The sequence below is a fragment of the Triplophysa rosa genome, linkage group LG10, assembly GCF_024868665.1.
Source record: "Triplophysa rosa linkage group LG10, Trosa_1v2, whole genome shotgun sequence".
NCBI lineage: Eukaryota > Metazoa > Chordata > Actinopteri > Cypriniformes > Nemacheilidae > Triplophysa > Triplophysa rosa.
In genome coordinates, this window is record NC_079899.1 from 9075858 (window position 1) to 9090335 (window position 14478).

Genomic DNA, 14478 nt, shown 5'->3' on the forward strand with positions numbered 1-14478 from the left:
TAATGGTGTTTTTAATGTAAACGTTTTCTGTAAATAGAATTTACATTGTTTTTCCAGCAGGAGATTAAAAACTGGAATTGTGCATTGACAATTTAGATTAAACAGATTTTTCAAGAAATTTTAAGCACAGTAAAAATGACACCCATTAAACGCACAGACACACACATTTACATCAAAGTAGTGCAAAGCTCTTTATTCCAGTATACACCCTAGAAATGGTCAAAAATGTGTTTTGTTTTAAAATTAATATGTGGCACATCACATGAAATACAAGAAGCAATGCAAATTATACAATATAAAGTACCTTGAAAATCCTAAGTAGTAAAATGTAGTGGTACCAAAACAAAATAACCAGTGGTCTGTGAAAAAAAAAGCTAAATCTAGCACCAGTCCAAAACGTTTTCAGTGCCATGACTTGACTTATCTGGTGCAATATTTATGCAAAAAAAAAAAAAACTGAATAACTCCTATTTTTCAAACTTACTGTAACAGAAAAAAATATCTTCAGGATGACACTCAGCAACAGGTCAATAGTCAACAAGTTTTAAAATGTAACGCAGAAAAGTGCCATAACACGAAACATGTTGTCTTCATTCATTAAATATTTAATAGTATCCTACCATTATATAAAGCTTGGGTCACTTCAATAAAAGATCTGTCTAAATTTCAGACAAGTGCAGTTCAGATAGGTGCAGTTATGGTTCAATAACACTTTAAACATTCTCACATGTTTTATAGCTTTTGGTTCTGTGCTCATTTCGAATACCTGCTCAAAAGCATGCAAGTCTTCGCTAGTTTTTTTATGGGGGGGGGTGTGGTTTCGGAAGTAATTGGTTATATCACCAGCCGGCATATACAGGCTCTGCATCACACGGGATTCCATAGAAGCGTCCAGGTGGTCTATCTTTTCGCAGAAGAGGTGTCCGAGCAAGGGACAGCTCACTGTCATTGTCTTTTTTCATCCGCAGAACCAAAACGATGATGAAGAGAAGACCCACTGTGGAGGTGAGATAAAACTTAAAGTGAGTGATAACAGTACGTACAGTCAAATATAGTAAAACATATAAATATATATATATATATATATATATATATATAAACAGTATAGATTTTTTTGTATTGATTCATAAAGTGCACAGCAAATGGTCAATTCCCATTGACTAATCTCAGTCTTTTATCTGTGAAATGGGCATTTTTCATAATTCCCCTTGGGTACAAAAGTTCAATTGAGGGATAATGTGATATAAAGGTTCATACCTCCTCCTCCAATAACAAGGAGTGCTATGGTAACAGGAGCTAGTTCACATGTCTCGCCCGCCTTTCTAAAGAAGGTCTCCATGCAGTAACCCGGGGCCGTGCTGCCCTCAGGACAGAAAGCGTCATTAGGACACTGGATTGGATTAACATCAGGACTCTGGGAAAATAAAGACAAATGAACAGTTATTTATTTGCAGTATCCTCAGATATTTAAAAATAAACAAAGTCATTAGAAAAACTATTTACAGAGTTGATGTACACAAAGCCTTTGATTATTAAATGTCTGCATTTGTGATTTTGTGGTTAAGACAAAGTTGCAAGAAGAACATGTGAACTGGAACAAACAGAGACTGTACACAGTGTTTATTAGTGTTGTTTGTGTTTGTTTAGAGGAAGTATTCACTCACAGGGCAGTAGTGGTTTTCAGGGCAAAGGTCACAGTTCTCCTGACCCCAGTGGATCTGATAGAAGCCACTTTTGCAAATCTGACAAATGGTTTGATGCGAGAGCTTGTGCATTCCTGTCAACAAACATGAAAGCATTACTTAGGTTTCATAACAGTTCTGTGGAAATCCTAATTTACCTTCATTCATACCACACATTCATTCGGACAAAGACTTTAATTCATCACCTGAACTATGAAAAAACTTGTTTCACACTCCTATGATCGATTTATACAGTGTTGTCTGAACATCTTTATTATTTTATAAAAGCTGGTTTATCTGTTGTCTGGATCTCCATGTACCTATAAACCCACATTTAAACCTGCATGTAGGGCTGTCACGATTATGAAATTTGGCTGATGATTAATTGTCTAATAAATCATTGCGATTATGACGATTAATTGTCTGTTTTAGAGCTTTGACTTTTAATTCTCATACATTTTTTATTGAGCTTTGAAACGCCCATATTGTTCTGAATATAAAAACTATGTTCTTTTTCTTGGAAATACATAGGAAAAAATTGGGTCATCATACTTAAGGTTTAGGCTTTTACCTGTCAATAATACAACCGCCAAATACTTGTAAATTAAGTAAATTGATCAGGTGTGAATTGAAGCCACCATTAAAACGCTATCAGTCATAGAAAAGCTTCTAGTCTGTTTTTTTCTCACTTGCCAGACTACAATAAAAGTTTACTTCTATGTTAATGAGATTTTGGTAGACTGGTTTTCACACTGAAATAATATTAAATTGTACTGCAGGTTATTTTTATGGTATATGCTTTAGTTTTTTGTGATTGTGATTGTGTTGTGGTGGCTACCTACATAACAGAGCTTCTACCACACTACAACCCATCACGCTCTCTAAGATCTCAAAACTCCAGACTTTTGATAACACCTAGAATAACTAAATCCACCAAAGGGGGTAGAGCTTTCTCATACGTAGCACCTAAACTCTGGAATAGCCTCCCTGATACTATTCGAGGGTCAGACACACTCTCCAAATTTAAATCTAGATTAAAGACACATCTTTTCAGCCAAGCATTCACTAACACATAGCTAATGAACAGCAGCTACGCTAATTATTCTCTTTCTGCCCTCGCCGAGAGATTCCGCCAGGCTCAGATGAACGTCATATGCCCATCCACAACTAGAGATTACGCCAGCTACATCGGAAAATCCCGTGCCATCCTCCTGCGAGAGCCTGCGGACTGACTGACCATCCCAGCTCCATCCAAGGCAATTCCATCACCACCCAAGAAAAAGGCGACCATCTGACCGGCCCAGCTCAGACAATTCCATCCCCAACCGAGAGCAAAGACGGACTACTTGTCACATTAATGCTAAATTTACAATACTTGGTATTTAATACTAAACTTACATCACATGACAGCAGTTTGAAGTTATGGCTGCACTCAGTGACTTTGATTGGAGGTAGCTGGGTGGGTGTTGTAGGGAGTGGGGGGGCTTATTGGTTGTGGTTCGGGGCGTTTCATTTGTTGGGACTGTGTGGGTCTGGTCTGGTTGGTCTTGTTTTGTGGTCGATGTCGGACAACAGAGGAATAAAGTTAATTATGCCATTACTACTTTTCCCTGGTTGTTCGTCTGTTGTCTGTTGTTGATCGCGGAATGGGACCGGGTTGGACCTGCACGGTTTCGGCGGGTGGGGCTTCCTGGGTCGCGGCTCGTGGGCTCTCCCTGTTCTTCTTGGGACGTTGCTCGGTGGCTTTGGTCGGGGTCACTGAGTGCAGCTATGACACGTCAGAGGAGATCTGGCCCTCCCGGCTGAGCCTGGTTTCTCCCGAGTTTTTTTTTTCTCCATTATTCATCATTGGAGTTTGGGTTCCTCGCCACAGCAGTGCAGTGTTGGCATGCTCACCGGGAGACTGCATTTATTTATTTATTTATTCATTTATTTATTAGATATTATTTATTATATTTGCTCCTGTAAAGCTGCTTTGGAACAATACACATTGTGAAAAGCGCTATATAAATAAAATGGAATTGAATTGAATTGAATGGTACATTTTACAAGTATTACCATGCTTTAGTTGCAATATATACAATAAAATATGCAATATGCAGATGCACTACAGCTCCCCCTAGTGTCTTCTATAGAGATGTGCAATAATTGCGATGATCTGAAACCATCGCGATGAGGTCAAACAATCGCGATGAGACGATTATTTAATAATCGTGACAGCCCTACCTGCATGTCCTGATTGTGTCGAGTAAAAGGCTTGGATCAACATCTTTTATTGGTCCTGCAATAGTAATCTTGCCAAAGAACGTAATTTCAAACCGAATGGACCTTGTTCACGTTTTCGGTTTTCTCAGCAGCGGAAGTCGTCATAGACTATCCCAAATATATTTTTTTCATTCTCATTTGCTCAAATAGCAAAAGAAAAACTCAACGATAGTGTTTTCACTACTTTCAACAAAATAAAAAAAATATAGAGCGTTTGATGACGGCAGTCAAAAGAGAGAATGATGTCAAATTTACCCTGACTTCCATAGACACTGTATAAGAAACACCCTCGCGTTAGCCTTAACAATTTTTTTGTAATTTGATGCAAAAATAATATACAAAGTATGGTGTTATAAACGTACATACATTTAAAAAAAAAAGAAATTATATAAAAAACTTTGGAGGATTTACGATGCTCATGACCATTGAACGTGTCATCACAGGCTTGCGAAAAACGCTCAATTCGCGCAGCGTCATTCGCGCCGCCTCATTCGCGAATCGCGCCGCAGGATGTCGTATCATGTCTTTGCATTGACTTAACATGTAAATCACTCGCGCTTAACGCTTCATTCGCGTCTGGTGGGAACGCAGCATTAGACAATACCTACCCCTTATACTAAGAGGGAACAAATAGGTTACTAACAGGAACTAATAGACTGGTGTACAAAGTCTTGAGCCAGACCTATGCCTAACCCTAAAATCACTGCTAAACCTAACGTTAAAATCTGTCTGGCTTTCAGGAATGTTGTTTCAGGTGTAAACAGAGAGCTCCTGAAATATACTGAATTATAGTGCTTTAATGTTATTGGCTGGATTGAGAAGTTACCTGGGCGACAGGATGTACATTGTTTGGCAGCAACTTGTAGAGCTTCTGAACCTGCAGGACAGATCTGGCACTGGGCACAGCTGGAGGAACTGTCACAAAGGTGAAAAAAGTAAAAGGAAAATGTTTTCTCAGTGAAATGGTCACTTCACTAATAAAAATATGCATTTAATACATACTGCTATCCGCTATGACGTAAGGAACACAGCTTCCGGGTCAAGCCTCCATTCATTTCAAGTGAGGCAGGTATTTAAACAGCCCTTTATGAGCACTGTTTATTCACATCACATTTAATCAAAACTTTTATTGACTCAAAATTTAAACTACAGTCCCCAGGCTCACAGAATCACTAACATCAATATGTGACTATATTTGAATATTTATACAAAATAAATAAAAATGGAGATAAAGGTTAGGATCGGGGTTTTTTGGCAGTTTTACATCACGGCATGAGTGTATTTTAGCATTTTTTTTGTTATTTGTCTATGGCATCTGATAGAGCGGTGAGACCCAAAAGCAGTGGTGCGTAACGTCTGACTTAACAAGCAGATACAAGACTATGTGTTTTAAAGGTGAAAAATATTTAAAAAAAGAACTTACTTGCAGTATGTGCCTTGTGGACACGGGTTACAAGAGGTTGAATTTGGCAAAGATGTGTAGAAACCTGAAGCAAGAATGAAATTAAGCACTACCAATTAATTTTTATGAACCCTGACAATGTATCTAGTTTTATCGCCGTTTCATTAGAAAGCAAAACAATATCACGAAACAGTTACCTGGTGTGCAGGCACTACAAGAGATCGAGGCCGTGTTATTATTGTAGGAACCAGGAGAACATGCCCGACACACAGGGCTTCTTGTGACACTAAACCCAAAAAGACACGATTGAAAAATAACGCTTCCAAAGCAAAAATAAAAGTAAAAGTTTTTCTCTCACTTGCTGAAAAACCCTGATGGACAGGATAAACACCCCAGCTGTCCTGCCAGAGGCTGATAGAAGCCCTGTGTGCAGGGGAGACAAGCTGCTGGAAACACACACAACCCTACGTCTGGACAGCACGAACACAGCCGAGTTTCTAAGAAGACAAAAATGAAAAACAAAGTATAAATCAACATGAAACCAAGATATTTATTTTCTTCCCACAAAATACTCCCTAAGGCACTTTATATGAAAATACAACGGGTGTATCAAAAACCTTCTGTAACAAGAGAAACACGCACCATTATCGTAATAAGTGCCAGGAGCACAGGCCGCACAGGTGGAAGTGTTGAGCACGGAGCAACTGGGTTCTGTCGTGCCGGGCATGGTAGGAGTGGTCACATTCACGCTGACTGTAGTGATCGTCACAGCAGGGCTGAGGGTTGTCTGACTCATCACCACTCCTACATAACGCAAAAAAATTGGAACAAACACAATGATACAGAAGGCACCTTTAATAGCAACATTTGGCTACATGCTTTCGAAGGAAGGTTCATGTAAAGAAAATATATTTTGCCAAATGTTTTACTTTTTGTTATGAAATGAAATCATAGTGACTGTTTAGCTCACAGTAAGACAAAAACATCTTGTTTTCACATAAATCTATACGACCCACTAGAACTTTTCCAGGTATTTCCACCTGATGAACAATAAAAAAACATTCAAAATCGATACTTAACTAACCTAAAAAATATTAAACTGCACTCAAAAAAGATTAAACTTACTTGTCATACTTAGTAATGAACATATTATAATGCACAATGAATTTCATAACATTACAAAACAAAACAGTCATGTCTTGCTCGTTTAATATTTTGACACATTTGATTTGTGTGCCTATTGTAACAGTATCACATGATTCAAACTCACATTTCTGCACTGTAATTGACGCATCGCGGTTATTAAGTATGAGGAGTGGAACAAACAGAGCTCTTATTGTGACTGTAATCACATTAGCCATGAGGCCGGCCACCCTCAACAGTGACAGTCTCCCACTGAAGAAACACAGTTATTCTCACGTCATATGACTTGATTTGACTCCAAAATATTAAGAAGCAGTGAGGAAAACAGGAACAATTTGACTCCGTGTTCTCTCCCATGCTTTTACTATTTTAATGCTCAAGAGGAAAATGCTTTTACATGCTTCTTACTGACTCGCTGAGGAAATGTTTTATTCTCTTCTGCAAATGAGCAACGAAAACGTTGTTATGTGTTGTTCACACATAACATGGATACGAACAACTGAATTTATCAGAGAATCAATAGATTAAGTACATTAAGTAAATAATGTTTAATAAGTAAAATTCTTTACATTGGCTTATAGGTTTGTTCATACACTACAGTTAAAATTTTAGGGTCACAATCTCACCTATTCATAACTATTTTTAGACATTTTAGAACGATCGTAAACTCATCAAAACTATTCAAAATAAGACAAATGTAACTACTGGAATTATGTTACAGTGGTAAAGTTTTAATATTATATTTTATCTGCAATGTTTCAAAAGGGATGTTATTTAAAAATAGGAAGGTCCAATTCTGGACTCTTATTGGCTACTTTTTGTTATTCAGTTATTCCGTCATCAATATCAAAGATTTTTAAACAAAACTTGTAGTTTTGTACGTTTTAAAAGACTAGGGTTTGCACAATTCTATTTTTGTCTAGACAGCGTATTTATGGGGCAATTCCAGCGTTATGGATGTGACATTTGCATTATGGATATAGAATAGAGCTAGAAAGCGAATTTGTTTGTTACCAATATACTGAACCATTTGTTTATATTTTACTAAACCCTTATTGATAGAGTTTAAACATCAGAAAAATATATGTCTATGCACAAGTTTTCTATTTTAAAAAGGGAAATAAACATGCGTTATGGATGTGACAAAAGAAGGACATGGTTTTAGGGAGACGACAAACTTTGTAGGATTTCTGTGAATTAAAATGCACAAACCTGAAGCAATAATACCCAACAAATGGAGAAAGGATGTCTCTTCATAGAACATAAAATAGTTACTTTATTTGAATTTTCATGTGTCCATTCAAGAGGAATATGTGCCGTAATGGAAAATGGCACTTACCTGACTATGGAAAATCATGCACTAAAAATAAAACAAATGCTGTAAAAACTTGAAGAGTTACATGGGTATTTGTCTTTGAATCACCACATGTTGATATGTGTTGTTAGTATAGTAAAAACCATTCAAAACATTATTTTTTCGTGGTAAGGTTGACCTTTTCACGGAATTGCCCTATGGCATTTAAGTAACAGTTAAACCTTCACATCAAAAGATCTGTCCAGGGGTCCAGAAGTTCACTTAAATGACCCTAAACTTTATTTGAACACAGATTTGAGGATTAAGGGCAACGACGTATATGTATAGGACTATGTGAATATGGTAGTCTATTTTCAAATTCACTGTTACTGCTAGACAGAAAAACAGGCATAGAGAGACGACGCTGAACTTTAACATGCATTGTTGCGTTACAATCATATGACATAAAGCGAGATTTGTTTCTGATGCTGTGATTTGGCAACTCACCTAGAACACAAGCAGCGGCGAAAACAGACAAAACTCCCAAATGCTCCATGATCCAGAGATTCACTTCAGGACTCACCACGTCTTTTTATTAAATTCATCACGTTAGACGAAGGTTTTGTTAAAAGAGTTAAACATTTTTAACTGCCGCAGAATGCTTCGCTCTTTCTCATCAATGTCATATGACCGACCGATCGATCACGTGATCGGTCGCGTTCCCTAACACGGACAAACAGGCACTTTACTTTATTTATCACCCGCAGGCCGCAGATAACGTTAAAAAATAAATAACTACGATTCAGAACATGTTAATCGTAAAGTTTATGCGAAGTGACACTTCAACTTCTGTACTCCTTGCTCGACTGGAAATCTCATTTTAAGTCCCGCCCTTAAACTTGAAAGACCGCATTTTACGCCAAAATATAAACGGGGGAAAATAAACAAATGAAATACATGAAAAAGCATATTTACTTATGGAAGGTTGTTCTTCAATACTTTTTTTTACATCTGTAACAATAACCAGTACTATGAAATATTAAAGATGATCGACGAGCAGTGCATTAGGCTAGTCCATGAAATAACTACAAAAAATATATTAGTATACTTTAGATGCCAGTATACCGTTATCTAAATATATCTATAATGTATAATATTTGGTTTAGTATTTAACTCAACGTTTAGTTACGGTTTATTAAATCATTCAAATGCATAAAGAAGTGAGATTTTGGACTGTCATTATAACAGATTTTCCTTACACAATTTTTGTGGCCAAAATAATTATTATCAGAATATCTATTGATTTTGTTTGTTTGTTTGTTTGTTTGTTTTGAAGAATAAATATTTGATGCTATCAAATTCATTTTTAATTGGATTTATTTTGTTTTCTCTTCTCAGCTTCTTTGTGTTTTTTTCTCAGCCTGTAAGTGTCAATCACTGAAATATTTATGATATTATCATTTGTGTAGTATGACAGTTATTAATATCGCATTCATTAAAAATACTATTATATTGTGACACCCCTAAACTGAAAATCCAACATTTTCTTAGATTGATTAAATATCCCAAAATATGAGGAAATAATGGCCTCAAGCATTTGTAGTTTTTCATGTATTTATTTCTGACAACAAATTATACGTCTTGCGCTTTTCACTGTTTGTAACTATTAGGTGGCGAACAGTAAGGCCTAATGTTAAACATGCCCTGAGTAGTACAACACAGCGTTTCAAACACTGGACAGGATTTACATCACACAGATGAATTAAAACACAGACTGGATACATTCATGCAGACAAATTTATCCCGTTTTACACAAATTCATGTTAAAGAACACTTTATGATATGTATTGCAAAGAAACAAGTTACAAGACAAGTGTAAAACAGCCCTTTTACTGTGAACTGTCTTTCAAACAGCTGAGAGTTGGTACATGGATAAAAGAGCTAACATCTGATTGAAATGCTAAATAATATATAAAAGCATTTCCTCTAAAATTAAAGCTAAACTTTGTAAGTAATCTTTGTTATGGAAATCATATCAAAGCATTCAAAATGACATAAGGAAGAACAAGCATACAAGCATACAAACTATAAAATGCTTCTTTTGTGGATTAACTATTTCCTTCCCTGACAGTTGATTTATTTATGGCTTGCTGATCACTTCAGCGCTACAATGTTTAGCGCAGTGTGTCTGTTCTTAGAAAAGCAAAACACCTTAAGCGTCTTGTCCCTTTTTGCATCCCATTCCCTCCTTTTTAAACACACAAAACGATGCTCGTAAATGCCTCGCTTGGTAAATACTTGTCACACCAAGAACGGATTCACACTAGCTGCTTGGCAGGCACATCCTTTTTTATATCCTTCCCTATCTTTGATGGAAACCTCTGAGCAATTCCATAGGGAACATGAGCTGCCACTGTTCCAAGCTCTGTTGCTCCTTCCACATGAAACATCTGGTCATCAAAGAAGATGTGCGGCCTAATCTTCTCTAGCATGGGGCCTTTGGGAGCCCCTGCTAGGAAGAGGGCTTCATCTGTCTCCAGACCCCAGGACCGTAAGGTCTTTAGGGCCCGGGTACCTGAACTGGCCGCACTTCTAGCAGTAACCAAATAGGTGCGGATTGGACAGTCCATGCGTTGACCTTTGGCATAGAACTTCTGTTGCAGTTTTCCTAGAGTTTCCAAGAATCCCTTTAGTGGCCCCTAATAGACAAGACAAAAAAAACCCAAATGATTCCTTTAATATCTGACAAATGATATTTGGATCAAAAAAACATTATGGAAAGCACACAGTGCGATAGTTCACCACAACATGCTATGAAATTACATCGGACACACATGATCAAGGGGTTTATTTTCGTGGGCCTTTTCATGCTCAAAAAACTTATCCAATCCATGAGCTTTGTAGATTCTCTCCGACTCGTCTGAGAAGAGAACAGCATCTCCATCGAAGGCCACTCGCAGCTGAGTCTCTGGAACCTCACAGATTTTTCCCGGTGAGAACACTGTGGCTGCTGCAATGCCTAACCACAACCAATTTCACATTACAACAATATTGTTATATTTAGGATTCTGTCGTGATAATGAATAAAACTGTTCTGACCTTCTTCAATGGCTTCTCTAACTTTTACCGAATCAGCAGACAGGTACAGGTTGGTATGGTAAGCTTTCAGATACCCAATAGGACTGTTGCCTCCAGTCATACAGAAGCGCTCTATGAACAGCTCTGGACATTAGAGACGAAAAACATATGAAGAGTTTGTTTCCAAAATGAGATAATATAAAACATTTTCAAAAAAAATGTTTTATTGTGTTAGTTAGCTGTACTTATGTAGTTATCATGGCTTAAATCAAAACAAATATTGATTGATATTAATTGGAATGCACAATGAAAAAACATGATTTTTGAAACACGGAGTTTGGAAATAAACTCTTCATATTTACTTATAGACTATGAATGTAAATAAACAAGCATATTGAGCCTGAAGTAGAATCACTCATATGACACAAGGTAGCTGCGGAATAGGATGCAAATGTATGGGGTCTGCCCAGAAAAGATTAGATAGGATTACGATTGCACATCTTCTGACTTACTGTGATGGTTAATTGAGTTGATGAGTCTGAGTCCCACATGAGCGTGATTGCTGGTCATCAGGACAACATCAAAGAGCTCTTCGCTGTCTGGATACAACTCCCTCAACTTAGCATTGACTGCCTCCACTGCCTATAGAGAACAGAACATAAACTCCTTCCTCCATCTGCTCATGCATGCACTTCTTTTTATTTTTCAATAATAGGGTATAAAACAGGACTTGAAACTCTATATGTATTTTAAGAGTAGAAGTGAATGATGGCCATGTCTGTTGCTGGTCCCTATTCACTTTAAAGGAGCTTTAAAATACAAAGCAAGGAACAGATAAACAGAGAATACATGTTTGGTAATAAAAGGCAGTAAATAATAATTGTAAGTACTATTATTATGATGTATCATTGTCATTGTTGTATGATTTGATATAACATTTGATGTGCTACTTTTCATGCTGTTCATTTGACCATAATTTATGGTTTTATAAGAAAAGATTCTGTGCCTTTTATGACACACACACACACCAACATATTCATTCCTTTCAAAAATTCTTTAATTTTTGATCAATTTTAGAAAGAAGATGCGTGTTTGAAGCATCTGGGAGAAAAAAGCAGAGAGAACATTTTTACAACTTCTAAGCTATAAGTGGTTATTTTAAAGATTCCGAAATATAACATAGCGTGATTTATTTTTAAATTTTAGTCGCAACAATAATTCTCAGCGTTACATTTGAGTTATTCCATAGTTTTATTGATTTTACCATTATTATAAAATCCTGAAAAAACATTATAAAATACATAAAAACATTCATATTTAAATACATAACAAATGACACAAAGAAGTTAATTACATTGACATAGTGTAAAAATGCTGTTTGCTCTTTTTTTTCTTGCTGTGAATTATTGATCAGTGGTATGTCAGTATACTGGAGGAGCATTTACCTTAATGAAGGGAAAAGCAGGTCCAGGAGCAAATGGCTCAGTCTCATGTTGGAACTGGTAGCTCAGATACGCCTCCATTCCCTGCTGTTCATAGATATCCTGCTCCACATCCATACTGAAGAGGGCACGGGAGGACACAGCTATGGTCATGGCATTCTGAGGCTCTGGCTGTATGCACATAACGGGACATATTGACAAAGATCTATGAAGTGGCGCTCCAGGAAATATAAGTATAATATATTTGAGTGGTTTTGTAGCATAGTTAGTAAAACACAACGTCATGGGTTCGAGTCCCATGGAGTTCACATAAAAATAAAATACATTTATAGGCTCAATGTTTTGTGTTGGGAGAATAGGTACAGCACATTCATTTACGCACAAAATTAAAAAGATAAATGCAAGGGACAAAGTCGAATATGCTAATAGGCTATATTATTTATACATGCAAACAAATAAATATAAATAATAATTGAATGCGCAGGCATTTAAATTGAAAAATATCAGCAGCCCTCTCTCAAAAACATCAGTGCAACAAGACAAAAAATAACTAAAGAAATCACAGACATTGTAAACTTTTAAAGTAATCCTCTACACAATCTGTGCAATCATTCGAAGCAACTGTTCTCACGCGCGCCTTCAGATAGCGAAAACAGTTCATACCAAATGCTGCGATGCAATGCTATCTCGAATCATGATCTTCTTGTTCGAGTCCGTCTTTTATTTTTGCTGTTACACTGTTGCATGCACGCTTTATTTCTGGCCTCAGTGTTAAAAGCGTCACTGCACCAAAAATGTCGCGTTATCGTGCGCGCGCGTCTGTTTAATGTCCAGTTGCAGGTGCGCTTATATTTTTAGAGCCATTATCACATGTAGATGCTTTAACACAGCCCAGTTTTCGATTTACTGTATTATTACGCTCTCTATAACGGTACATATTTTTATAAAACTTTAACACAGACTTACCGGTTTAGGTTTCTTGCTGGGGCTTGACGGATTACAGTTCTCATTCCGCTCCCAAAAACTGTGCATCTCTTTTACTGTTGGTTTGTTCATGATAAGCAGAGTGCTGGATGATGGTCAAAATATAACCCTGCTCTGTATACCTGCACACATCCAGGACGGTCTCTGGAGCTTTTGCCCTGGGAGCAAAGCAGAATCCAGACAGCAGTCACATGAGCTGGACCTGATATATATACAGTAAAATTGGAGGAGACAGCTGCTTTGATACCCACCTGTTTCCAAACCATCATATCTTCATCATTTCACTTCAAAGACTGAGATCTCCCTATAGCATCCGTGAATGCTGCTGTGCATCGTGCAGTGTGTCTTTACAAATGGAAGAATTTATAGACTCTGGGAATCTCTGCCAGAGGGATGCGGGCATCACAAATGTTCCCATGACAACTGCTAGTGTTAAGATGAAGTGTAGCCCTAGATCACGACAAGTAGCCTCCTGGTGTTAAGATGCTGTTGTAAGAGCCCTAGATCATTCATTCGTAAAAGATAGTACTGAAAGGGAAAGAATATGGAAAACATATTTGTGGTGGACAGCGCACCACACGATCGGTACTAATGCAGACCACTAGTACCAGAGGACGGTTTAATGGTTCAGGACAAATAAGAAACTCTTAAACAACTATTATAAAGCATAAAACCGGTCATCGACTGCCCAGGTAACATCATACAGTATTAATAATTAAGTGCATGTCATCTTTTGAACTGGGTTATTTTAGCAAATTCTGTTATTATCTGTGTTGTAGACTTTATGTAAACATGTTATGTGAAATAACTTGTAGTAAATGAAAGACAAACCTTAATTTTTGGAATTCCTCAGAATGATGATGCATTACAGGCCTATATATGCTATGTATGGATTTTCCAAAGGACTGAGGCCCAACTGGGTCATTCAAGTATGTTGGTTATTTAAAGCCATTTCATAGCTAGGTTTGCTATAAGCACTTTGTGTAACATTCATTTAAAAAGGCAAAAGATTTTGCTATTTTATTGAAGTATCGAGACGACCCTAATGGGCACAGAGAAATGCTTTCAAAGAGTTCAATCCATCCATTCTCTATACTGCTTTTCACAACTGGGGTCACGGGGAGTACTTGAGCCGATCAAGGGCAACACGCCGGCCTATGTACCCATCTACAACCTTTGATGAAGAAA

At 37.2% G+C, this 14478-nt stretch overlaps 2 protein-coding genes across 4 annotated transcripts; both read right to left on the reverse strand.

The window, feature by feature from the left end:
• Positions 1-178: 178 nt before the first annotated feature.
• Positions 179-8657, reverse strand: si:dkey-21a6.5 (sushi, von Willebrand factor type A, EGF and pentraxin domain-containing protein 1). 2 transcript variants are annotated; one of them, XM_057343446.1, is made up of 9 exons: positions 8294-8657; positions 5992-6153; positions 5708-5846; positions 5547-5635; positions 5371-5383; positions 4774-4862; positions 1665-1777; positions 1258-1414; positions 179-997 (listed from the first exon to the last, which is right to left on the reverse strand). In XM_057343446.1, exons 1-9 carry the CDS (start codon positions 8340-8342, stop codon positions 840-842), a joined length of 969 nt encoding a protein of 322 aa, XP_057199429.1. In that variant the 5' UTR covers positions 8343-8657; the 3' UTR covers positions 179-839. The 2 variants fall into 2 exon arrangements, with proteins under 2 accessions (XP_057199429.1, XP_057199427.1); XM_057343444.1 differs by having other exon boundaries at positions 5371-5434.
• A 732-nt stretch (positions 8658-9389) lies between these two features.
• Positions 9390-13689, reverse strand: nt5c1ab (5'-nucleotidase, cytosolic IAb). 2 transcript variants are annotated; one of them, XM_057343441.1, is made up of 7 exons: positions 13542-13689; positions 13273-13448; positions 12310-12477; positions 11377-11506; positions 10886-11008; positions 10621-10805; positions 9390-10485 (listed from the first exon to the last, which is right to left on the reverse strand). In XM_057343441.1, exons 2-7 carry the CDS (start codon positions 13360-13362, stop codon positions 10105-10107), a joined length of 1077 nt encoding a protein of 358 aa, XP_057199424.1. In that variant the 5' UTR covers positions 13363-13448; positions 13542-13689; the 3' UTR covers positions 9390-10104. The 2 variants fall into 2 exon arrangements, with proteins under 2 accessions (XP_057199424.1, XP_057199425.1); XM_057343442.1 differs by lacking the exons at positions 13273-13448; positions 13542-13689 and adding an exon at positions 12970-13113.
• Positions 13690-14478: the final 789 nt, after the last annotated feature.

Excerpts from the sequence above, each read along its gene's own strand:
- si:dkey-21a6.5 (XM_057343444.1), bottom strand. The coding sequence starts at position 8,342 with ATGGAGCATTTGGGAGTTTTGTCTGTTTTCGCCGCTGCTTGTGTTCTA. Across the intron at positions 5,847-5,991 it reads TGGCACTTATTACGATAATG|AAACTCGGCTGTGTTCGTGC; the intron begins GTGCGTGTTTCT and ends TTGTCTTCTTAG. Across the intron at positions 998-1,257 it reads CCTTGTTATTGGAGGAGGAG|TGGGTCTTCTCTTCATCATC; the intron begins GTATGAACCTTT and ends TCACCTCCACAG.
- nt5c1ab (XM_057343441.1), bottom strand. The coding sequence starts at position 13,362 with ATGAACAAACCAACAGTAAAAGAGATGCACAGTTTTTGGGAGCGGAAT. Across the intron at positions 11,507-12,309 it reads CTGCTTTTCCCTTCATTAAG|GCAGTGGAGGCAGTCAATGC; the intron begins GTAAATGCTCCT and ends TGTTCTCTATAG. Across the intron at positions 10,486-10,620 it reads AAAATAAACCCCTTGATCAT|GGGCCACTAAAGGGATTCTT; the intron begins GTGTGTCCGATG and ends CTTGTCTATTAG.